Source organism: Dipteris shenzhenensis, chromosome 28 (genome assembly GCF_047967505.1).
Source record: "Dipteris shenzhenensis isolate YYH24624 ecotype China chromosome 28, Dip_SZ_1.0, whole genome shotgun sequence".
NCBI lineage: Eukaryota > Viridiplantae > Streptophyta > Polypodiopsida > Gleicheniales > Dipteridaceae > Dipteris > Dipteris shenzhenensis.
Window position 1 is genome coordinate 13,914,884 of NC_141623.1, and position 25,430 is coordinate 13,940,313.

General features: G+C 42.5%; 2 protein-coding genes across 2 annotated transcripts; both read right to left on the bottom strand.

The window, feature by feature from the left end:
- Positions 1-4,417: 4,417 nt before the first annotated feature.
- Positions 4,418-7,713, bottom strand: LOC147883206 (pentatricopeptide repeat-containing protein At4g18520, chloroplastic-like). Its single transcript, XM_087399263.1, has 4 exons — positions 7,539-7,713; positions 7,155-7,403; positions 5,153-5,220; positions 4,418-4,750 (listed from the first exon to the last, which is right to left on the bottom strand). The coding sequence occupies exons 1-4, from the start codon at positions 7,711-7,713 to the stop codon at positions 4,418-4,420; spliced, it is 825 nt and encodes a 274-aa protein (XP_087255389.1).
- A 12,533-nt stretch (positions 7,714-20,246) lies between these two features.
- LOC147883207 (pentatricopeptide repeat-containing protein At2g33680-like) lies at positions 20,247-24,017 on the bottom strand. Its single transcript, XM_087399264.1, has 4 exons — positions 23,888-24,017; positions 23,724-23,803; positions 23,127-23,311; positions 20,247-22,971 (listed from the first exon to the last, which is right to left on the bottom strand). The coding sequence occupies exons 1-4, from the start codon at positions 24,015-24,017 to the stop codon at positions 20,817-20,819; spliced, it is 2,550 nt and encodes an 849-aa protein (XP_087255390.1). The 3' UTR covers positions 20,247-20,816.
- Between the last annotated feature and the right edge of the window lie 1,413 nt (positions 24,018-25,430).

Genomic DNA, 25,430 nt, shown 5'->3' on the forward strand with positions numbered 1-25,430 from the left:
TACACAAAGTACGATCCTAAGTAAGGGCCAATAGTGCCAGTTGCATAGATGGCCTCCCAAGAGATATCATCAAAACAACCTCACCCATGGTTAAAACGTCGGTAAGCCGATGGAGTCCATGTAGGACTGGACTCTCACAATGACTCTATGGATAAAGAGGGACTATACGCATGAGATTTTGCTGCCTCTAGGTGCTGTGCTCCCATACTTAGGTTATAAGATTTCAGCAACTCACCTCCCCATCTATGAAGCCCGATATGATGACAACATGGGGTTGCTAGACATAGGCCTGCCACAAGGGCAAGATCAGGAGGAAGGAATGGATCACTGACTTCTTCTTCAAAGAAGGTGAGCCCACACGGTTTTGGGTATCTTCACACATGCTATGGGTTGACACAGGATGAGTAGATAGCATCTCATGTGAGAGATAGATCTACACTTATTGTGATATGCAAGAGACTGAGGAAAAGGATCGGTGTTGCCCTTGGATCTCAATCTAATGTGGGGCTACACTACAAATACATGAAGGGTTGCCTAGAGGAGACTCTTTCCCCCACTTGTACACAAAGTACGATCCTAAGTAAGGGCCAGTAGTGCTAGTCGCATAGATGGCCTCCCAAGAGATATCATCAAAACAACCTCACCCATGGTAAAACCGTAGGTGAGCTGATGGAGTCCATGTAAGACTGGAACCTCACGATAACTACATGGAGAAAGAGGGACTATACCCGTGACATTTTGTCGCTTTCGGGTGTTGTGCTCCGATAGGTAGGACATAGAGATGTCAGCAACTCACCTCCCCATTTGTGAAGCCTGATATGATGACAACATGGAGCTGGTGGACTTAGGCCTACCACAAGGGCAAGACTAGGAGGCAGGAACGGATCACTGACTTCTTCTTCATAGAAGGTGAGCACACACGGTGTCGGGTATCTTCACACATGTTACAGGTCGAGACAGGACGAGTAGACGGCATCTCATGTGAGAGATAGATCTGCACTTTATGTGATACGAAAGAGACTGAGACAAAGGATGGCTACACTACAAATAGGTGAAGGGCTACGTAGAGGAGACTCTTCACCCCACTTGTACACAAAGTACGATCCTAAGTAAGGGCCAGTAGTGCAAGTCGCGTAGATAGCCTCCCAACAGATATCATCAAAAGAACCTCACCCATGGTGAAACCGTAGGTAAGCTGATGGAGTCCATGTAAGATAGGAACCTCACAATGACTCCAAGGATAAAGAGGGACTATACCTGTGATATTTTGTCGCTTCTGACTACTGTGCTCCCATACTTAGGACATAGAGATGTCGGCAACTCACCTTCCCATTCGTGAAGCCCGATATGGGGCTAGTGGACTTAGGCCTACCACAAGGGCAAGATGAAGAGGCAGGATCGCATCACTGACTTCTTCTTCACAGAAGGTGAGCCCACACGGTTTCGGGTATCTTCACAAACACTACAGGTTGAGACAGGAGGAGTAGATAGCATCTCATGTGAGGGATAGATCTGCACTTTATCAGATATGCAAGAGACTAAGACAAATGATCATTGTTGGCCTTGGATCAATCTAATGTGGGGCTACACTACAAATAGGTGAAGGGTTGCCTAGAGGAGACTCTTCACCCCACTTGTACACAAAGTACAATCCTAAGTAAGGGCCAGTAGTGCCAGTCACGTAGATGGCCTCCCAACAGATATTATCAAAACAACCTCACCCATCGTAAAACCGTAGGTAAGCTGACGGAGTTCATATAAGACTGGACCCTCACAATGACTCCATGGATAAAGAGGGAATATACCCATGAGATTTTGTCGCTTTCGGGTGCTGTGCTCTCATACCTAGGAGATAGAGATGTCGGCAACTCACTTCCCCATCTGTGAAGCCTGATATGATGACAACATGGCGCTGGTGGGTCTGGCCTGCCACGAGGGCAAGATCAAGAGGCAGGAACGGATCATTGACTTCTTCTTCAAAGAAGGTGAACCCACACGGTTTCGAGTATCTTCGCACATGCTATAGGTTGAGACAGGGTGAGTAGACGGCATCCCATGTGAGAGATAGATCTGCATTTTATGTGATATGCAAGAGACTGAGACAAAGGATCATTCTTGCCCTTGGATCAATCTAATGTGGGGCTACACTACAAATAGGTGAAGGGTTGCCTAGAGGAGACTCTTCACCCCGCTTATATACAAAGTACAATCCTAAGTAAGGGCCAGTATTGCCAATCACGTAGACGGCCTCCCAACAGATATCATCAAAACATCCTCACCCATGGTAAAAACGTCGATAAGCCAATGGAGTCCATGTAAGATTGGACCCTCACAACGACTCCATGGATAAAGAGGGACTATACGCGTGAGATTTTGTTGCCTCCAGGTGCGGTGCTCCCATACTTAGGACATAAGATGTCGGCAACTCACCTCCCTATTTGTGAAGCTTGATATGACGACAGCATGGGGCGCTGGACTTAGGCCTGCCACAAGGGCAAGATCAGGAGGCAGGAATGGATCACTGACTTCTTCACAGAAGGTGATCCCACACGGTTTCGGGTATCTTCACACACGCTATAGGTCGAGACCAAAGGAGTAGGCGGCATCTCATGTGAGGGATAGATCTGCACTTTATGTGACATGCAAGAGACTGAGACAAAGGATCATTGTTGCCCTTGGATCAATCTAATGTGGGACTACACTACAAATAGGTGAAGGGTTGCCTAGAGGAGACTCTTTACCCCACTTGTACACAAAGTACGATCGTGAGTAAGGTCCAGTAGTGCCAGTCGCGTAGACGGCCTCCCAATAGATATCATCAAAACAACCTCACCCATGGTAAAACTGTAGGTAAGCCGATGGAGTCCATGTAAGACTGGACCCTTACAATGACTCCTTGGATGAAGAGGGACTATACCCATGAGATTTTGTCGCTTCCAGGTGTTGTGCTCCCATACTTAGGACATAGAGATGTCAGCAACTCACCTCCCCATCCGTGAAGCCCGATATGATGACAACATGGGGGTGGTGGACTTTGGCCTGCCACAAGGGCAAGATCAAGAGGCAGGAACGGATCACTGACTTCTCCTTCAGAGGCCTCTCTGGGTGAACAATTGTATTAGCATAAAATCGGTCCCGATCTTGGGCACTTCCATTAGACTCCTTTGCAAATTGCAACATCTCTTGCATGTCTTGCAAGAATGTCTTAGCAGCATCATTCTCTATGCCCTTGAATCCAACCATTACTGTGGACTTAGGTCCCAATCCGTACATAAGCATAAAAGGATTGTAGCCAGTACTTGAATGCTTTGCACTGTTATAAACAAATTCTATCATGGGGAGGCAATCTTCCCACGGAGATTGTCTCTTAGAAACATATGCCCGAAGCATATCTTCAAGCAAATGATAAACCTTTTTTGTACTACCATGGATTGTGCATGTGCCATGATCTCAGGAACTCATTAGTTTCCAACTTGTCAAAAACAAGTGTCCAAAAGGTACTTGTAAACTTAGAGTCCCTGTCACTAACTATGTCTGAAGGCAAACCGTATAACTTGAATAATTGGTCCACAAATGCATGAACCAACTGAACAACTGATATGGTCAATCTAGTAGGTAGGAATCTAGCCAACGCCGAAGCCAAGGCATCCACGTGAGTAAGAGCTTGGATGGACCCTAGGAAAAATGTATATACACTTGGACACTTCTACCTAGGAATAGAAGGCAAAAAACCATGACCAAGCTAGCTTCTCAGTCTATACAATGGATTTTAATTGTCCTTGACTGGTTTTGGCTGCATGACTAATTTAGGTGTGGGATATATCCCTCCCCTTTCATATTCGTCCTTATTCTCCTTAGTTTTGCATGGGTATTGTAAGTTTGTGGGTGAACTCTCGCACCCACCACAAAATCATGCACCATTTTGTCCACCTCAATACAGGCCTTGCCAGTCTTCCATGCATACATGCATTTCCTCAACTCACATAATTTATCTGCATCCTCCTGCATATCAACGTCTACATAAATGTCTAGCATAAGGACATACCCTGAAGCATTTTTCTGATCCATCAAGACCAGTTGATCGAAGCAATGTCTAGCTAGCTCCACATTGCTACATGTTTTGGAGTGAGTAAGCAAGGCTATCCAACCCACAACATTGGGAGGGAATGGCATAGTTTACAGTAATGTTTGTGCTTCTGTCAACTATCCACAACGCCCAAGAAGATTAACTATACAATTATAATGGTCAATAGTTGGTTTAATGGCATATTGTTCAATCATGGACCTAAGGTGGCGAAACCCCTCATCAACCTGACCTACATGACTGCATGCGGAGAGAAGACAGACATATGTAATTTCATCTGGCTTCAAGCCACCCTGTCGCATTCTCTCAAAGTACTACAAGGCCATCTTATAATCACTCTACTGCAATCATTGCACCCCACAATCCCACACTTTTCTTTGGTAAATCTTCAAGCACCATGCGGGCATCCTCAAAGCTCGCACATTTAGCATACATGTAGATAAGGGCGCTCCCAACCTCTGCAGCTAACTCGCAGCCGCATTCCATCATGTGAGCATGAATTACCCGGCCCTGAGAAAGAGTTGTGAGGCTGGAACATGCTTTCAATATGCTGATGAATGTAACATCGTTTGGAACTAGGCCTTGCTGCTGCATTTGTTCAAAAAGTAGGAGAGCCTCCTCTCCATAATCATGCAGGGTGTACCCTATTGGACTGCTAAAAGACACCTAAAATTTGAGGATTCTTATCCATGTTTTTATTATATAAGTATTAGTTATGCATTGTTATCCATGCACACCCTCCCACAAATACAAGTTTATGTTATCTCTGACTTAAGCATATACATTTGTGATGTGATATATTCTAAGACCAAAAGGTCATGTTACTAGTTCAAGTCCAACCTTTCTCTTCTCTACAAGAACAATGAACCTTATTCTCTCAACTTTCCTTAAGTTATAATTATGAATGTGTAGCATATACTCCCTCATGAAGAATTGTGCTAGACATGCTTAGCATTCTAGAGTTGATGGTCAATGCTTGGTAGGCATTATATCTTGAATCATTATATCAAGATACATTCATTTCTCAAGGCTTCAAAAGAGAAGACATCATTCCCATACAAATTTTACCATTTGATAGAGTGATGTCAATGGTCTCACTATAGGCTTCAACTCATCATCACCAATTAAGCAATTTCCTAAACAAAAAGAAGTAAAATACAATGCTCACCATATAATTGAAATGAACGTCCTAACATGCACATTATGCATGAAGAAAACGTTTCACAAAACTTAACCTCTCTCTAACTTAAACCAAAAGAACCGCTGAGCACAAGCAATCTTAATCAAATGTCAATACCATTTGTATAAGAAACACCTTAGTTTTACAAATGCCTACTTGGTTTTCAATTCCAATCCTACTTAATATGCATGCTTCCTTGCTTCTCAAATCCAAGCCATATAGTGCTTCTAAGCTGGAAGTAACCACCACAAAATTGAAGCCATAAAGAGAAGATTCTTTAGAAAACAATACTCCTTAGATATGCAAAAGTAGGATCAAGACATTTCTTACAATGTTTAGGGTGTTATTCTCTAATTCACGTGCATTCTTTACTTTCTAAGCATTTATAATGTCCTACTCAAACCATTTAAGTTTTCTCCAACTCAATTAAGAACTCATTCTTGTGACCTCTCCTCCCCCAATGGTCTACAAAGGCTCCCAAAGCACAAATTCTGTAACATATCAACACCACAAAATATGAGAGAGAGAGAGAGAGGATTAAGAAAACCTAGGTAATTGAAAGAAATCCCATTAAATCTATGAAAAACAAGCAAGAAAATAATAATATGTACCCTTCTGAATACTTAAACTAGATATTAAAGCCATTGGACATATATCCTATTTTACAAAACATTTTGAGTAACCTCAATGCAAGGTTCTGTCACACAAAAGATGTAACACTACACAAAAAATCAAATGAAGTATCTACTTCTCTTTCTTCTTGCGAGAAACTTAGTAAGAAACTTGCTGACCATTAGGTGACCACCCATTGATTGCATAACTAGATAGTTTCTACTATAAGACTTATAACTCTTTATGAGAATTTCAAAGAAGCTGATCAATATAGTTGTAACTTTTGCACGAGTATTAGAAGAGAAACAAGCCTTTCCATAGGTGGCATAAGCATCTCCTTGGCTTTATCTCAACCACTGCACAAAAAGAATAATAACAAGCTTGATGCCTATAGCCAAAGAGTGAAACAACTCTTCTCACCATTTAATTCCTTCACTCATCTTTGTTTTAGGGTAGAAATAAAATAATCCCTTAGTGTGAGTGACTATTGAGTCTGTAAATAATCCATCACAATTACCAAAAAACATACATGCACCAATCGAAGCATACATGACCAAAAATAGTCCTCAATATTATGGACAATGTTTGTTGTTTGTAGAGAAGCCATTAATGCTTTAGAAATTGATTTCATCATTTCTTAACCAAAAAGAGTGCCTGAGATAAGCTGTAGAGATCCTGCATATCAAATAAGATTTCTGATATCTGTTAGATTAGTAGCATTTAGAAGTAAATAAATTTTTAAAACTTTATACCATAAAAGAGTTCAAGAAGTAAATACCTTAAAAAATAGACACCTCGGGCCAAGAAAAAGACGTATTGCATACCAAAAAAGATACCATTTGCAAGCAAAATCAAAAATGAACTAAGCGCCTACATAAAAGGAAGGCAAGAAAGAAGCATAAAACAACTTACCATATTTAAGTCTCATAAATTTGGAAACTTTCCACATCATCTCATCATCCAAGGATGTATTGTTTCCACCCCTTCTATGGCAATCTGAGTCCCACAAAGCATAGGCCCCCTCAAATGGAAAAGTCTCTAGATTAGGCTTCGTAGTGTACAACCTCATACATGTATCCAAATTTTTGTCAAGCCTATTTAGTAGGCAGTTTTTAATGAAGGTAAAGCTATTGAACACTCGTTCATCTTCAACTGATCCAAGTATCATGGTTTGGCATAGATCAGCAAGCTTAAAGTATTCTAACATCAAATATAGACCAAAGTCTAATTTTTCCCACAATCTAATCATGGCTCCGTTTGACGGGTGCTCTATCTTACTATATTGCTCCCACATAGTTTGCCCAAAGATGCCTAACTGATTTATCAACTCTTTGGAATCAAGTAGTGCATTCAATCTATCACCATGCAACTCCATGCCTTTTCCAAACTCATTTGAAATGACTTGCCCCTTGTTCTCGAAGTCCAGCAACAATGTTTTTTTATCTCTTGCATTGTTCCAATACAAAGTGTGGACAATAGCAAAAGATTCTAGAAGTTCATCTTTAGGAAATCTTTGTCGAATTTCATCTGTTAAAGTGGTACAGATAGAAAGAAGCTCTTTCTTTACAAAACTAATGAGCTACGGAAAGGTTGCTTGTTTGACCTTTTGACATCTATCAAGTCCTTTCACCTTTCTTCTGACATAAAGCTCTATCAACTTACCTTTGGAGTTCATGCAGAGATATCCTTTTTTATCATAGCACAAATAGCTTTTCTCATTCCCAACATCCAACATAGTATTCCACTCACGAAACTCTTCACTTGAGAAACTTGAGCTTTCTCCATAAAGAGCATTTAATTGAAGGCATGCCAACTTTTGTGCTACAGTATACTCCATGATGTAGTACTCCCTTTGTTGAGCTATTTTGACCAAATGATTCATCTCATGCAACATAGGAAGTAGGCCACCAAGATACAAAAAAGTTTCAGCATCTATAAGAAGATCTAGCAACCTTGTGGTCTTCACTCTTCCTTTCCCCTTCTTTCAAGCAAGTTCATGTACAACCTCAATGACCGATTTATATTCTTCATATAAGCGCTGCACCGGGCCCATGAGTGAAATCCACCTTGTATCAACCTGCTTCATGAGATCCCATCTGCAAACACCTTAAACTCATTGAGTCGTTTAGGACTCCTTGAGAAAAGCATATGCTTTGTGCACCAAATCCTCTACCTTTTGTACATGATCAAAAGTTTTGAGAATCTTATAAGCCAAGTTTGTGCGATGAGCCATGCAATGTATTCCCACCATGTATAGAGCATAACTATTCTTTAATTGAACATAAAGTCCAGCTCAGTGCCCATGCATTACTGAGCAGCCATCAACACCCACACAAACAACTTTCTGAGACAAATCTTTCAAGCTCAGCCGCTAGCTATTGTCATGGCATCACAAACCAATCTCACTAAAGTATTCGAATCTACACTACTTTGTTGCTTGACAATACCCACAAAGTACACCTATCTCACATGTCCCTCCACAAAATATACATTAATGCATGCCCATGAACTATCATAACAAGTGCTCACTTCATCAAGTGAGATAGCAATAAATGTGGCATTTGCTAGCTTCTCTTATAACCTTCCCTTGGCTAGCTGTGCGTACTCTAACCTTCTCTTATAGTCACTATAGGCAAAAATTCTCCCGTTTGAGGCTATAGTTGCTCATGAAATCGTTAAATATTTTTGAAAGCAAGGAAGGGTGGAGTTGATGCAATAGTAATTTTCAAATTAGATATCATACAGCCAGTCAAAATGGGGTAGTGGATGCTTTAAACAAAATTGGAGAACTAAATGTACTATACCTTTGTAAGACTAGAATATATCCAATCGTACAAATTTAGCTTTTTCGATGTTCTAAAGTCCAAAAATCTACATCGAAAATAAAAGAGGAAACGAAAGAGAAGAAAAAAGAGCTAACAAAAACTTTTTTGAAAAACTCAATGTACTAAGCTATATTGAGTTAGGAACTAATTTCTATCATTCTCTAGAAAGCCAATGCAAGATCGATAGGTATTTTGATTAAATCTGACAAAACTCCATGATGGTAGCTCTAGAGCGGATAAGGATTCTCAAGATAGTGAGAATGTTACCTTTGAGAATAAGGTTTCTCAAAATAGTGAGAATGTTACCTTTGAGAATGATGCTAGAAATCAGTATACAATCTGTCATGAATTGTTATTTTGCAAGAGGAACAATCTGAAAAAACAACTAGCCAAAGAGTTCGGAAGCCTAAAGTCTTGGAACACCGCAACAAAGTCCTCGAGCTAGTGCACAAGTAGCTAAACAATCACAACACAGTAAGCTTTGTGGATGTAAAAGAGAACTATTAGTTAACAGTTGCCTCCACTCCCATAGATCCTAAAGGATCTCAAGAGGACTTAAATACAATCATAACATATCATATCATCTGGCTCTCTCCCTCTCTCTCTCCCCCCCCCGGTCTCTCTCTCTCTCTCTCTCTCTCTCTCTCTATCTCAGCATTCCATGCTTCAACACTCCGTATTTAGGACCGGCACAGTTAGTGAGAGAGTATTCCAGGCCCCTTTCCCCTTACAACTTTTGTCTGACAGCATCCTGCTAGATTCATAAGCAGAATCTCCTGCTACACCTGTGTTACACCACTTGCATGAAGGAATCGAAAGAGTTGCCACAAGTTGACACTAAAGGCTATTGACAATAATGCAAAATAAACATATGTCCAGCATTTGAATGTATTCTCGTGTACACAAGCCTGACATCAGGTAAAATGGTTGTTACTATTATCCCTTGCCCTTCAATTATGGGCATTTGACCTCATTGTGAAGATAGTGGGAGAGAGGGAAGGAGTCTCACTTGCAGCTTTCTCACATACACAATGGGGGAATACACACAAAGGTGGAGGCTGAAAATAGTTTTTCTCTTCTTAGTTGTGAAAGCCAAAAGAACTCAAGTACAAAGAAATAGAAGAACCCTATATGTGGGTCTCAAACCAAACTCAACTAACTAAAGGGCATACTAACTAAGCCACAAACTAGAGTAGATAAGGATAGCTATCATCCAGCTATTATTCGTGGGCGGTGTACCAACCGCATCTGCAACTAACAAGTCGATGACATAAATGCACAACGGTCACCCTGGCATATCGCGAGTGGAGCTCGATATCTCAACACTCCCCCTCGAGCTCAATCCCAATTCTTGCATACCAAGCAGGTCTCTGAACTTGCGCAGCTTCTCTGCGCCCACAATGCTTTCGTGAATATGTCAGCTACCTGATCCTCTGTGCTGACATAAACTAGATCAATAAGACCTAGTAAAACCTTCTCCCGCACAGTGATAATGCACCTCAATGTGCTTTGTTCTAGCATGATAGACTGGGTTATTTGCCAAGTGTATGCTGCTCATGTTGTCACAGTAAATGACAACTGGCCCATCTGTAGACTAATGCATATCATAGAGTAGCTTATGCAACCAAGCTACCTCACATGCAGCCATTGCTGCACCCCTGTACTCATCCTCTGTGCTCGACAAGGCAACTGTAGGCTGTTTCTTACTGCTCCAAGTGACTGCAGCACTCCCAAAAAAGAACACATATCCACTGGTAGATCGTCTATCAGAAATACTAGTAGCCCAATCAGCATCAGTGTATCCATGCAGTTGTATCTGAACCCCAGCCTCATAAAATAGTCCATACTGCAATGTGGACTTCACATACCTGAGTATGCGTCTAGCCGCATCCAAATGCGATTTCCTTGGAGCTTGCATAAACTGACTTACCAATCCAACAGCATAGCTTAGATCTGGCCTAGTAATAGTCATATAAATCAAACTTCCTACTATGCGTCTGTACATAGTAGGGTCTTCCAAAAGCTCACCTGCATCTGTGCTCAGCTTCACATTCTGCTCCAAAGGAACTGAAATAGGCTTACAGCTTGTCATCCCATATTTGGACAGCATGTCCAATCCATACTACCTCTGCAAGAGCTGTATCCCACTTGGTGATCTAATCACCTCAATGCCCAAGAAATAACGTAGCTCTCCCAAATCCTTCATCTCAAACTTCTGCCTCAATAGCATTTTCACATGAAGGATATCTTCATCACTATCACATGTGATGATCAAATCAACATAAATGACAAGCAGCATAATACCTTTCTCTGTTTTTCTCACATAGAGTGAGAAATCTGCCTTGGAAATCTGAAAGCCAATAGTGACAAGATATTGTCCTATCTTGTCAGACCATGCTCTAGGTGCTTGCTTCAAGCCATACAAGGCTTTCTTCAACCTGCAAACAAACTCAGGATGAGCAGCATGAACATAACCTGGTGGCTGCTCCATAAAGACCTCTTCTTGCAAATCACCATGCAAGAAGGCATTCTTTACATCCATTTGATGTAAAGACCATCCCTTTGATGCAGCCATAGCAATGGCTGCTCTTACGGTTGCCATCCTTGCAACCGGACTGAAAGTTTCTTCATAATCAATGCCATATGTCTGTGCATACCCCTTGACAACTAATCTTGCCTTGTATCTATTCACAGAACCATCTACATTGTGCTTGATCTTATAAACCCACTTACAGCCAATTGCATTCTTGTCTTTAGGTAAAGGCACCAATTCCCATGTAGCATTTGCTTCCAAGGCATCCATTTCTTCATCCATGGCTTTCTCCCATTTTTCATTTCCCATGGCTTGCTCAAAAGAAGTGGGTTTTGGTTCTTGTATCACTTTGACCATATAGGCATAGTGAATGGCTATAAATCCATCATATTTCAGCCTATCCACAGGATACCTAACCCTGGTAGACCTGCGCAAAATAGGCTCACTTCCAAGTGCTCTCAAAACATCCCTGGTCTTCCTTACTCCAGGTGTAATAACAAAAGGAATACCCAACTCATCATCAATGCTCTGTTCTGAGCCACTGGATTCACCATCCACATAAGAGTGACCTGCATTCACATCAAACATGGGCTGATCTACCTTCTCTTTTCCTTTTCGTGATACCTGCATACCACTCTCTGCATTGCTTTGAGGAGATTCTCTTGATCTCAATCTGCCTGTCCATGGCGAAGTATGTGAACCACTGCTAGAGGACACTCCAGGTTCCACTAATATTTTGTGATTGATGCTGTGAATTCTGTGTAGCATTACCATTTTGTGCATCTACATCAATCATTACATTTACTGGTTTATACCAGCTGCTCATCTCATCAAAAACAACATCTCTGCTCACTGTGAACTTACGTGTAGAAGGGTTATAGCATCTATACCCTTTCTGCTGCAGAGAATAACCAATAAAGACGCACTTCTCAGCTTTTGGATCCAACTTGGACCTCAACTCATCTGACACATGAACATAGGCAATGCAACCAAAAATTTTTAAATGAGAAATGTCTGGTTTCCTACCAGTATACATCTCCTCTAGCGTCATGCCATGTATTGCTGTAGTGGGAGTCCTGTTCATTATATAAACTGTTGTAGCAACTGCTTCAGCCCAATAATAATCTGGTAGATCTTTTTCATTTAGCATGGCCCGAGATACCTCTCCAATATGCCTGTTTTTCCTTTCTGCAATTCCATTTTGCTGTGGGGTATGACTGCATGAATATTGCTGCTTTATACCATGCTCCTACAAGAACCTTGCAAACTCATTTGAGGGGTACTCTCCCCCTCCATCTGACCTTAGGCATTTTATTTGCAGGCCTGTTTCTTTCTCAACCATAGCTTTAAAAGCTTTGAAGTGCCCAAACACTTCACTTTTCTTTTTCATAAAATACACCCAAAGTTTTCTGCTGAAGTCATCAATAAATGTGACAAAATAGTGACAGCCTCCAATAGATGCAGCTTTAGTAGTCCACACATCAGAGTGGATTAATTCCAATGGCTTTTTACTCTCTTGAACATGCCTAGGAAAAGGTTTCCTTGCCTGTTTCCCAAATTGACAGGCTTCACAAACCTTGTGCATTTCTGCAACCTTGAATTTAGGCAATCCTGAAACAATATTTTGGACTTGCATTGATTTAAGTCGCTGTATATTAACATGACCAATGCGTTTGTGCTAGATATCAATATCTATAACTACACCGGTCCCCTGTGCAAACATTACTGCACTCAATTCAGGCATGTCCACATCCAACATAAACATCCTGCCCTTCTTCTTTCCTTTTGCTATCAAGCGACCGTTATTTTTCATATCCTCAACAAAGCATCCATGAGGATTAAATCTGACCTGCAAGCCCTGCTCAACCATTTGACCAACAAAAACCAGGTTCTTGGTGATGTTCGGGACATGAAATACATTGGACAGGTATTTCTTTTTCCCATCCTACATAGACAAAGGAATTTTACCAATCTGCACAATAGGATGTGCAGTATCATCACCAGTCTCCACAAATCCTGGCTTTTCCATTTTCCTTACATCCTGCATCCATTCTGCATGACCTGTCATGTGGTTTGACGCACCTGAGTCAACATACCACACATCATTTTGTTCTTCTGCACTTGTCACAGAATTGGTCATATGCTGCACCATAAATAGATGCTCATTTCTGTCATCACCCTGTCTACTGGAAGATGCATAATTGCCTTGCTGCAATTTTCCATTCATAATGTCATTCTGCTTTTTGTAGCAGTCCTTAGCCATATGACCCATTTTACCACAGTAGTAGCATTCAACATTGCTGTTTGCATTTTGGCCTCTCTGCCATCCACCACGGCCTCTTTGGCTCCCCCTGCCTCTAGAGTTACCACGTCCTCCTGCATAGGACTGGTTTTCTTGAGTTTGCTGCATATTCTGATTTCTACCACGGCCTGCAGATCGGCCTCCTCTACCTCTGCCTCTGCCTCTACCTCTTCCAGCATTTGAGTAGAAGATAGTTTCTTTTGAAGTTCCTCCTAAAGAAGATGCACCCCCATTTCTCTGCTCTTCAGAAATTAGAAGAGCAAACAACTCTTCAAAATCAGGAAATTTTTCACGGACGGCAATGGATGTCCGGAACTGTGCATAATCCTTTCCTAGACCATTCAAGGTCACAGAAACTAGATCATCATCTTCCACTGGCGACCCAATGGAAGCAAGTGCATCTGCAATTTTCTTCACCTTCATGTGGTAGTCATTTATGCTCAAATTTTCTCTCTGCACATTGTGCAACTCCTGTTTGAGCTGCATTTTCCTGGCTTGCGTATTTGTGCTGTACATTTTTGCCAAAGTATCCCATGTCTCCTTTGGCGTACTTGCATCCTGAATATGCATAATCATAGAGTCCGAAATACTGATAGACAACCAGTACATAACTTTTCTAGCTCTCTCATGCCATCCTTTAAATGCATGCATTTCCTGTTGATTGGGAACATTAGGAAGAACAGGTTCTTCCTCATTTCCTGTAATGAACTCCCAATAGCCTTTTCCCATAAGGAAATTCATCATTCTAAACTTCCATGCCTGGAAGTTGTTCTTGTCAAGCTTTTCAGTGACAATCTGTGAAAGAGAATCAGATGCCATTACAGAACACTGCAAAATATTCTGTCACTGCAAAAAACACAGCTTTTGCCTCACACGGGCAGATCTGCAAAATTGACGAAAGTGGTATTTCACCACACAGTCACTTCCAAATGACGATTTTGCATCAACAGGCAACAAGCATGATTCTGCAACTCCCAATATCTCTGCACACAGGCATACGATGCAATTTCTGCGGCAACTTTTCACCGACTAGCCAAGCAGTGGTTGCACAGCCAAAACAGGGCCTTTTTTCTAAGTGCCTGCGAAGAACTTCCGCTTTCAAAACGGGCCCCGAAATGGCCTTTGCCCTTACCCGCAGCATATACTGCGCTCTCGCCACACCGCGAAGGGCGTCTCAATCTGAGACGGTGCACTCTTGCACTTCTGGCTGTGCTACCTGCAGAGATTTGCTCCCAAACTCGAAATAGGAAAGCAACACTGGTCCTCTTACCAGGACATAGCGAACTTGGTTTGCTTTCTTCAGCTCCTTATCACGAACAAGGCTCTGATACCATGTGAAGATAGTGGGAGAGAGGGAAGGAGTCTCACTTGCAGCTTTTTCACATACACAATAGGGGAATACACACAAAGGTGGAGGCTGAAAACAGTTTTTCTCTTCTTAGTTGTGAAAGCCAAAAGAACTCAAGTACAAAGAAATAGAAGAATCCTATATGTGGGTCTCAAACCAAACTCAACTAACTAAGGTGGCATACTAACTGAGCCACAAACTAGAGTAGATAAGGATAGCTGTCATCCAGCTATTATTCGTGGGCGGTGTACCAACCGCATCTGCAGCTAACAAGTCGGTGACATAAATGCACAACGGTCACCCTGGCATATCGCGAGTGGAGCTCGATATCTTAACACTCATGGCTCCAATTTCACCCTAGGAAAAATATATATACACTTGGACACTTCTGCCTAGGAATAGAAGGCAAAAAACCATGACAAAGCTAGCTTCTCAGTCTATACAATGGATTTTAATTGTCCTTGACTGATTTTGGATGCATGACTAATTCAGATGTGGAATATATCCCTCCCCTTTCATATTCATCCCTATTCTTCTTAGTTTTGTATGGATATTGTAAGTTTGCGCTCTCTCTCTCTCTCTCTCTCTCCCCCCTCTTATTCTCACTCCTCCCCCTTGCTCTCTCTCTCTCTCTCTCTCTCTCTCTCTCTCTCTCCCCTCTTATTCTCACCCCCCCCCCTCTCTCTCTCTCTCTCTCTCTCTCTCTCTCTCTCTCTTTTGGCACTTGAGGAAGTCAGTCAAAGGTGTTCATCAATATGGCATTGGAGAATTGAAGAATTACGTTTGTTTTGACAACCCAGAATATTTTCGATAGAGGAGGCAGTAAATGCATGCTAGGTTGGAATCTGGATGCCCCTACCCTTCTCAATGTTGCTAGCAAGCTAATAACTGTTCATCAATCAACCGTAATCCTACAAGGTCTTAGGTTTCTTCAAGCCAATAAAGAAGGTTCTAAATACCTGCTGACAAGCAATACTATGGGCCATGGCAGACCATATGCTGTCGTTCTACTCACAAAATAAAATGCAATGGTCTTTTTGCTCAAAGTTCGCTCCAGTAACAATAAGGACCACTTTCCAAACTGTGTTGGCCAACTGTGATGGCCTAGGTTAGTCTAAGTCCCAGTTTAGTGATGCTTTTGGAGTGCGGGCCTTGGGCTCTGCCCCGTATAGACCATAATTTTGTATAGGGTCCTGTAGGGGACTGACTCCCCCTCTTTTCTCTTCTGTTTGGCGCGTTTTCACCCCCTAATATCAAAGCCGGCACTTTCCAAAAAAAAACAACGTGAATTATATTCAAAAGGTATGCCCTGGAAAAACAACAATGGTTGTGTAAAGGAGAGAGTGGTTGGACCAATAAATGTAGTTTGTTCCTTTTAATTCATTTTGTGTCGTAGAGTTTGTCCATATGTGATCAATGGTTGATCCATGTATTGTAGTTGGTTGTTGAATAATTTGTTTGAAGTTTTGTTGTTCAAGAAATGCAAATGTTGGATTTGTGTTGTTATTGGAGATGTTGTAATTTATATTGAAATCACCTATGATGGTAGTGTGTGTTGTTTTTTTAATATTGTCTATCATTTTTTATAATGATGACTGGAGGATTGAATTAGGGGTTGTGGGTGATTTATATACATTAATAATTGCAAATTCATAGGAATTTATGGTGGAGAATATTGTTAACAAGCATTCGATTTGTTGTTATATATTTAATCCTCATGTACTAACCCCAAGGAGTCCTTGTAGCATGTGGAAATTCCACTTCCTTTGATTTTTTGAAGGCATGTAAAGTGTGATAGGTGGAGTTTGTCGGATGATTTTGTATGCAATTATTGAAGGCATTATATTGTCGCACTTAGAAAACTTTTGTCATGTAGTATGCCCTCATAATGTGCGTTAAGGGCTCTTGTATTGAGGCATTGTAGTGTTGGATGTATATTATTCATGGTAGACAAGTTTTCTTGATGAAGTATCCATTGTCACTCTGACCTCAACCGTTCGATTTCTTTGAGAACACGTTGGTCCACTTTGATATGTTTTTGTTGTATTGGATTGACAATGTACAAGTTATCTGGGTTTTTGACTCGTGATAATGCTGTGTATGTTAGGCCATGGGATTTGATTGATGTGGGTCAAATGCTAGTGAATCCATGGATAGTGCTATCGATCGATGAATTGTTCGCGCTGCAGCGGGCTGTATGGGAAGTTGTCGCCTTGTAATTGTGTTCAAGCTATTTTTTCCAATATGAAATTCTCTTGCGATTTGGTGAATAGGTGTCCAAATGGTGGGAATATTTGCATTGTACAAGTTTATGTGTTTGTTTTCCGATATTGTTGTCGTTAAACAAGATCCAATTTACATTTTTCTCATGTGAAAGGTCTGAATCTTTGAATACGCCATCTGCGCCGTTCATCAAAACAACCTCACCCATGGTAAAACCGTAGGTAAGCCGATGGAGTCCATGTAAGACTGGACCCTCACAACGACTCCATGGATAAAGAGGGACTATACCCATGAGATTTTGTCACTTCCGGGTGTTGTGCTCCCATACTTAGGACATAGAGATCTCGGCAACTCACCTCCCCATCTGTGAAGCCCGATATGACGACAACATGGAGCTGCTGGACTTAGGCCTGCCACAAGGGCAAGATCAGGAGGCAAGAATGGATCACTGACTTCTTCTTCACAGAAGGTGAGTGCACACGGTTTCGAGTATCTTCACACACGCTACAGGTTGAGACAGGACGAGTAGACGGCATCTCATGTGAGAGATAGATCTGCACTTTATGTGATATGCAAGAGACTGAGACTGAGGATCATTGTTGCCTTGGATCAATCTAATGCGGGGCTACACTACAAATAGGTGAAGGGTTGCCTAGAGGAGACTCTTCATCCTACTTGTACACAAAGTACGATCCTAGGTAAGAGCCAGTAATGCTAGTCACGTAGACGGCCTCCCAACAGATACCATCAAAACAACCTCACCCATGGTAAAACCATAGGTAAGCCGATGGAGTCCATGTAAGACTGGAACCTCACAACGACTCCATGGACAAAGAGGGACTATACCCGTGAGATTTTGTCGCTTCCGGGTGCTGTACTCCCATACTTAGGACAGAGAGATCTCGACAACTCACCTCCCCATCTGTGAAGCCCAATATGACGACATGGGGCTGGTGGACTTAGGGCTACCACAAGGGCAAGATCAGGAGGTAGGAATGCATCACTGACTTCTTCACAGAAGGTGAGCACACACGGTTTCGGGTATCTTCACACACGCTACAGGTTGAGACAGGACGAGTAGACGGCATCTCATGTGAGAGATAGATCTGCACTTTATTTGATATGCAAGAGACTGAGACAAAGCATCATTGTTGCCCTTAGATCAATCTAATGTGGGGCTACACTACAAATAATTGAAGGACTGCCTACAGGAGACTCTTCACCCCACTTGTACACAAAGTACGATCCTAAGGGCCAGTAGTGCCAGTCGCGTAGACAGCCTCCCAACAGATATCATCAAAACCACCTCACCCATGGTAAAGCCGTAGGTAAGCCAATGGAGTCCATGTAAGACTGGAAAATCACAACAACTCCATGGATAAAGAGGGACTATACCCGTGAGATTTTGTCGCTTCCGCGTGCTGTGCTCCCATACTTAGGACATAGAGATGTCGGCAACTCACCTCCCCATCTGTGAGCCCAATATGATGACAACATGGGGGTGGTGGACTTAGGCCTGCCACAAGGGCAAGATCAGGACGCAGGAACAGATCACTGACTTCTTCTTCAGAGGCCTCTCTAGGTGAACGATTTCTATTAGCATAAAATCGGTCCCGATCTTGGGCACTTCTATTAGACTCCTTGGCAAACTGCAACATCTCTTGCATGTCTTGCAAGCATGTCTTAGCAGCATCATTCTGTACGCCCTTGAATCCAACCATTACTAGTGACTTAGGTCGAAATCCATACATAAGCATAAAAGGACTGTAACTAGTACTTGAATGCTTTGCACTGTTAAAACCAAATTCTATCATGGGAAGGTAATCTTCCAGAAACATATGCCCGAAGCATATCTTCAAGCAAATGATTAACATTTTCTGTACTACCATGGATTGTGCATGTGCCATGATCTGAGGAACTCATTAGTTTCCAACTTCTCAAAAACAAGTGTCCAGAAGGTACTTGTAAACTTAGAGTCCCGGTCACTAACTTTGTCTGAAGAAATCCGTACATAAGCATAAAAGGACTGTAACTAGTACTTGAATGCTTTGCACTGTTAAAACCAAATTCTATCATGGGAAGGTAATCTTCCAGAAACATATGCCCGAAGCATATCTTCAAGCAAATGATTAACATTTTTTGTACTACCATGGATTGTGCATGTGCCATGATCTGAGGAACTCATTAGTTTCCAACTTCTCAAAAACAAGTGTCCAAAAGGTACTTGTAAACCCGGTCACTAACTATGTCTGAAGGCAGACCGTATAACTTGAATAATTGGTCCACAAACGCATGACCAAACTGAACAGCCGATATGGTCGATCTAGTAGGTAAGAATCTAGCCAACACCGAAGCCAAGGCATCCACGTGAGTAAGAGCTTGGATGGTGCTCGTCAAGAGAGTTACCGAGGTTTGTAGTGCGTTCATCTGATCAGGCAAGTGAGAGTGACCCTCATTGAGGCTTTGATCCCGGTCTGGAATGCTTCAAAGGACCAAATCATCCAATGATCATCTCCTCCCGATCTTCATCTTGGGAGGTGATCAACGTCAGCCATGAAGGAGGGAAGAAACTAGAAAGAGGAGAGTAAGAGAGAGCAAGTAATTCCAGCAAAGAGCAGGCTGAAGTATGGAGGAATATGATCAAGTGCAAGGAATCGTTAAATATTTTTGAAAGCAAGGGTGGAGTTGATGCAAAAAACATTTTTGGAAAACTGAATGTACTAAGCTATATTGAGTTAGGAACTAATTTCTATCACTCTCTAGAAAGCCAATGCAAGACCGATAGGTATTTTGGTTCAATGAAAACTCCAAGATGGTAGCTCTAGAGCGGATAAGGATTCTCAAGATAGTGAGAATGTTACCTTTGAGAATAAGGTTTCTAGAAATAGTAAAAATGTTTACCTTTGAGAATGATGCTAGAAATCAGTATACAATCTGTCATGGATTGTTATTCTGCAAGAGGAACAATCTGAAAACACTGTTGGAACAACCAGCCAAAGAGTTCCGAAGGCTAAAGTCTTGGAACACCGCAACGAAGACCTCGAGCTACTACACAAGTAGCTAAACAAGTACTCACAACACAGCAAGCTTTGTGGATGTAAAAGACAACTATTAGTTAATAGTTGCCTCCAGTCCCATAGATCCTAAAGGATCTCAAGAGGACTTAAATACAATCATATCATATCATATCATCTGTCTGTCTGTCTCTCTCTCCCTCTCTCTCTCTCTCTCTCTCTCTCTCTCTCTCAGCATTCCATGCTTCAACACTCTGTATTTAGGACGGGCACAGTTAGTGAGAGAGTATTCCAGGCCCCTTGCCCGTTACAACTTTTGTCTGACAGCATCCTGCTAGACTCACAAGCAGAATCTCCTGCTACACCTGTGTTACACCTCTTGCATGAAGGAATCGAAAGAGTTGCCACCAGTTGACACTGAAGGCTGTTGACAATAATGCAAAACAAACATCTGTCCAGCATTTGAATGTATTCGCGTGTACACAAGCCTGACATCAGGTAAAATGGTTGTTACTATTATCCCTTGCCCTTCAATTATGGGCATTTGACCTCATGGCTCCAATTTCACCCTAGGAAAAATGTATATACACTTGGACACTTCTGCCTAGGAATAGAAGGCAAAAAACCATGACCAAGGTAGCTTCTCAGTCTATACAATGGATTTTAATTGTCCTTGACTGATTTTGGCTGCATGACTAATTCAGATGTGGGATATATCCCTCCCCTTTCATATTCGTCCTTATTCTCCTTAGTTTTGCATGGATATTGTAAGTTTGCGGGTGAACTCTCGCACCCACCACAAAATCGTGCACCATTTTGTCCACCTCAATACAGGCCTTGCCAGGCTTCTTCCATGCATACATGCATTTCCTCAACTCACATAATTTATCTGCATCCTCCTGCATATCAACATCTGCATAAATGTCCAGCATAAGGACATACCCTGAAGCATTTTTCTGATCCATCAAGACCAGTTGATCGAAGCAATGTCTAGCTAGCTCCACATTGCTACATGTTTTGCAGTGAGTAAGCAAGGCTGTCCAGCCCACAACATTGGGAGGGAATGGCATAGTTTGCAGTAATGTTTGTGCTTCTGTCAAATATCCAGCACGCCCAAGAAGATTAACTATACAATTATAATGGTCAACTGTTGGTTTGATGGCATACTGTTCAATCATGGATCTGAGGTGGTGAAACCCCTCATCGACCCGGCCTGCATGACTGCATGCGGAGAGAAGACAGACATATGTGATTTCATCTGGCTTCAAGCCACTCTGTCCCATTCTCTCATAGTACTGCAAGGCCATCTTATAATCACTCTGCTGAGCATGCCCTGCAATCATTGCACTCCACAATCCCACACTTTTCTTTGGTAAATCTTCAAACACCATGCGGGCATCCTCAAAGCTCGCACATTTAGCATACATGTAGATAAGGGCGCTCCCAACTTCTGCAGCTAACTCGCAGCCGCATTCCATCATGTGAGCATGAATTAGCCGGCCCTGAGAAAGAGCTGTGAGGCTGGAACATGCTTTCAATATGCTAATGAATGTAACATTGTTTGGAACTAGGCCTTGCTGCTGCATTTGTTCAGAAAGTAGGAGAGCCTCCTCTCCATAACCATGCAGGGCGTACCCTGCAATCATTGTACTCCATGTAACAAGACTTCGCTGTGTCAATTTGTCAAAGACTCTCCGAGCTTCCCCAAGCGATCCACATTTTACATGCATGTCAACAAGTGCATTGCCAACACATCCATCTGAATCCAAACCATTTCGGACGATTTGTCCATAGATCATGTTACACTGACCTTCAGCTGCTGTGGTGGAACAAGCTCTCAGAATACTTATGAAAATGACATTGTTTGGCTCCAAGCCCTCGTTTTGCATTTGCTGAAAAAGCCGGAGAGCATCCTCCCCCTGTCCACGCTGCGCATACCCCGTAACTATTGCACTCCATGTCACAACATCATGTTTTGATAGTTTATCAAACACCCTCTGGGCATCTGCAAGACGTCCACATTTTGAATACATGTCGATGAGGGTACTTCCAATGAATTCGTCTGACTCAAGCCCACTCTCAACAACATGGGCATGAAGAAGCTTACCGTGACCTAGGGCTGCCAAGCTGGAGAATGCTTTAATTATGCAGACAAATGTGATGTTATTTGGCTCTGTGCCCTGTTGTTGCATTTGCTGAAAAAGATGGAAAGCCTTCTCACTATGTGCATGCTGGGCATACCCTCCAATGATTGCATTCCATGTCACAACATTAGGCTTGGGCAATTTGTCCAACACCGTCTGCCCATCCTCAAGGCTTCCACATTTAGCATACATGTCAACAAGGGCGCTCCCGATATATACACCTGCCTCCAAGCCACTTTCAATAATATGGGCATGAGCCAGTTTGCCCTGATCTAGAGCTGCTACTCCAGAGCATGCTCTAAGGACAGCAACGAAGACATACTCATCTGCATTGAAATTTGACTGTCGCATTTGATAGTACAGTTTGATAGCTTGCTCACCTTGTCCAAGGTGGTCATGTGCTAAAATGATTGCACTCCATGTAAATTCGTTCTGTTCCAGCAAATTGCAGAACACCTTGTTTGCTTCCAGTAAACTCCCGCATGCAGCAAACATGTGGATTAAGTGGCATCCTAAAAATGCATTTGACACAAACCCATTCCTTGTGACAAGGCAATGCAGTTCCTTGCCTGCTGACAAGTCTTTCTTGTTTATGCACACTTGTAGGAGACAATAGAAGATGTTTGTGGAAATAGCAATTCCTCGCTTGGCCATAAGGTCCACAGCCTGAAATGCATCACTGAGCCGTCCTTCCTTACAAAGTCTCCTGAAAAAAAGTGTGCCATCAATTCCTACCAGTGAGCTACATTCAGACTCGACTTCTACTTTTCCAATACGAGACTGACTCTAAGCTAATGAGTTCCTATGTCACCCATACATATACTCCAAATTACAATCAGAAAATTGTCTCTAAACACGCACCTGATAGTATTTCCAGAAGGTTCATGTTTTATAACTCTCTCCTGTGGAAACCATACCCTTTCTCTAAGAGCAGAGCCATTCAAGGTGGCCAACTTTGCTTCAACCCAATGAGGGTTTGCCCTACCATCAATCCACAAGGCTTCCTTTGTTGTGCTATGCACAAAGTCAGGAAATCTCTCATTCCTCTGAAAGGGCATACCAATGGTAAAGGTCAAAAAATTAAGCTGAACAGACTAAAACACCAAGAGGAGGAGGACCAAACCAACCAATCCACATACTTTTAAAACAGCAACGTGCAAAGTTTGGGCTCATTGCACAACCTTCGCAATGATAATCTGCTCAAATTCTTGCCCACAATTTAGGCATTTGTCTACAATACTCCTGTGGCGCCACTTACGGGCACTCTTGGGGGTCTGTATGAGGCTTTGGTTATTAAAAAGACTTTCACTCACTTAAAATGGGTGTGTGTAGTGACCAGACATGCAGTTCACTTTTGGTACCTAAGCACATAATCACCAGATCTCGAAACACATAGCCACGTGAACGATCTAAGCAATCTAGAGTGCAGTCATAAAAGCCTAAGATACAGACAATCACCTTTTTAGACCTAATGTCTCGCCATTGGGAAGGATCTTTAAAAAAATCTCGCCATCGCTCTTCTATTGCCATCGCGTTTTCTGCGGATCAGACAGCGTTCAATTCGGTTAAAAATCGATAAAACAGGTGCAAAAGCAAGTAGAAGTTGGATCTTTGGTGCCCACCTTTACGGAAGCTGAGAGCATCTGCGGAAAAGGATGTCAACATGTTTGACAGAACAAATTGTTTATAATGTCCGATAGAATCTTTAGGCACTTTACACACCCAGAGGCACACATCGTTAACGGAGGGCATCTCGGGCATCTCTTACACACACATCGCCTATGACCAATGACATCCTTTTGGACACAAGTAACCTCACCGCTCCGCAAGGTGTCAAGGAGGGATCTTAGAAATTCTTGTTGCCCTTGGATCAATCTAATGTGGGGCTACACTACAAATAGGTGAAGGGCTGCCTAGAGGAGACTCTTCACCCCACTTGTACACAAAGTACGATCCTAAGTAAAGGCCAGTAGAGCCAGTCCGTAGACGGCCTCCCAACAGATACCATCAAATCAACCTCACCCATGGTAAAGCCGTAGGTAAGCCGATGGAGTCCATGTAAGACTAGAACCTCAAAACAACTCCATGGATAAAGAGGGACTATACCCGTGATATTTTGTCGCTTCCAAGTGCTGTGCTCCCATACCTAGGACATAGAGATGTCGGCAACTCACCTCCCCATTTGTGAAGCACGATATGACAACAACATGGGCCTGGCGGACCTAGGCCTCCCACAAGGGCAAGATCAGGAGGCAGGAATGGATCATTGACTTCTTCTTCATAGAAGGTGAGCGCACACGCTCTCGGATATCTTCACACACGCTACAGGTTGAGATAAGTCGCCTAGACGGCATCTCATGTGAGAGATAGATCTGCACTTTATGTGATATGCAAGAGACTGAGACAAAGGATGATTGTTGCCCTTGGATCAATCTAATGTGGGGCTACACTACAAATAGGTGCTGGAGTCCATGTAAGACTAGAACCTCACGACGACTCCATGGATAAAGAGGGACTATACCCGTGAGATTGTCGCTTCCGGGTGCTGTGCTCCCATACTAAGGACATAGAGATGTCAGCAACTCACCTCCCCATCTGTGAAGCCTGATATGATGACAACATGGGGTGGTGGACTTACCCCTACCACCAGGACAAGATCAGGAGGCAAGAACGGATCACACTGACTTCTTGTTCACAGAAGGTGAGCCCACATGCTTTCGGGTATCTTCACACACACTACAGGTTGAGAATGGACGAGTAGACGGCATCTAATGTGAGAGATAGATCTGCACTTTATGTCATATGCAAGAGACAGACACAAAGGATCATTGTTGCCCTTGGATCAATCTAATATGGGGCTACACTACAAATAGGTTAAGGGTTGCCTAAAGGAGACTCTTCACCCCACTTGTACACAAAGTACGATCCTAAGTAAGGGCCAGTAGTGCCAGTCGCGTTGATGCCTCCCTGCCGATATCATCAAAACAACCTCACCCATGGTAAAACCGTAGTCAAGCCGATGGAGTCCATGTAAGACTGGACCCTCACAACGACTCCATGGATAAAGAGGGACTATACCCGTGAGATTTTGTCGCTTCCGGGTGCTGTGCTCCCATACTTAGGACATAGAGATGTCGGCAACTAACCTCCCCATCTGTGAAGCCC

Bases quoted from the DNA above. Each gene is read 5' to 3' on its own strand.
- LOC147883206 (XM_087399263.1), bottom strand. From the start codon at position 7,713: ATGGAGTATACTGTAGCACAAAAGTTGGCATGCCTTCAATTAAATGCT. The intron at 7,404-7,538 runs GTAAGTTGATAG...CCACTTTAACAG, and splicing joins TCTCTGCATGAACTCCAAAG to ATGAAATTCGACAAAGATTT. The intron at 4,751-5,152 runs GTAAAATTTGTA...CTCAAATTTTAG, and splicing joins TGACATCACTCTATCAAATG to GTGTCTTTTAGCAGTCCAAT.
- LOC147883207 (XM_087399264.1), bottom strand. From the start codon at position 24,017: ATGCCCTCCGTTAACGATGTGTGCCTCTGGGTGTGTAAAGTGCCTAAA. The intron at 23,804-23,887 runs GTGGGCACCAAA...TCTGATCCGCAG, and splicing joins TGCTCTCAGCTTCCGTAAAG to AAAACGCGATGGCAATAGAA. The intron at 22,972-23,126 runs GTGCGTGTTTAG...ACTTTTTTTCAG, and splicing joins CCTTCTGGAAATACTATCAG to GAGACTTTGTAAGGAAGGAC.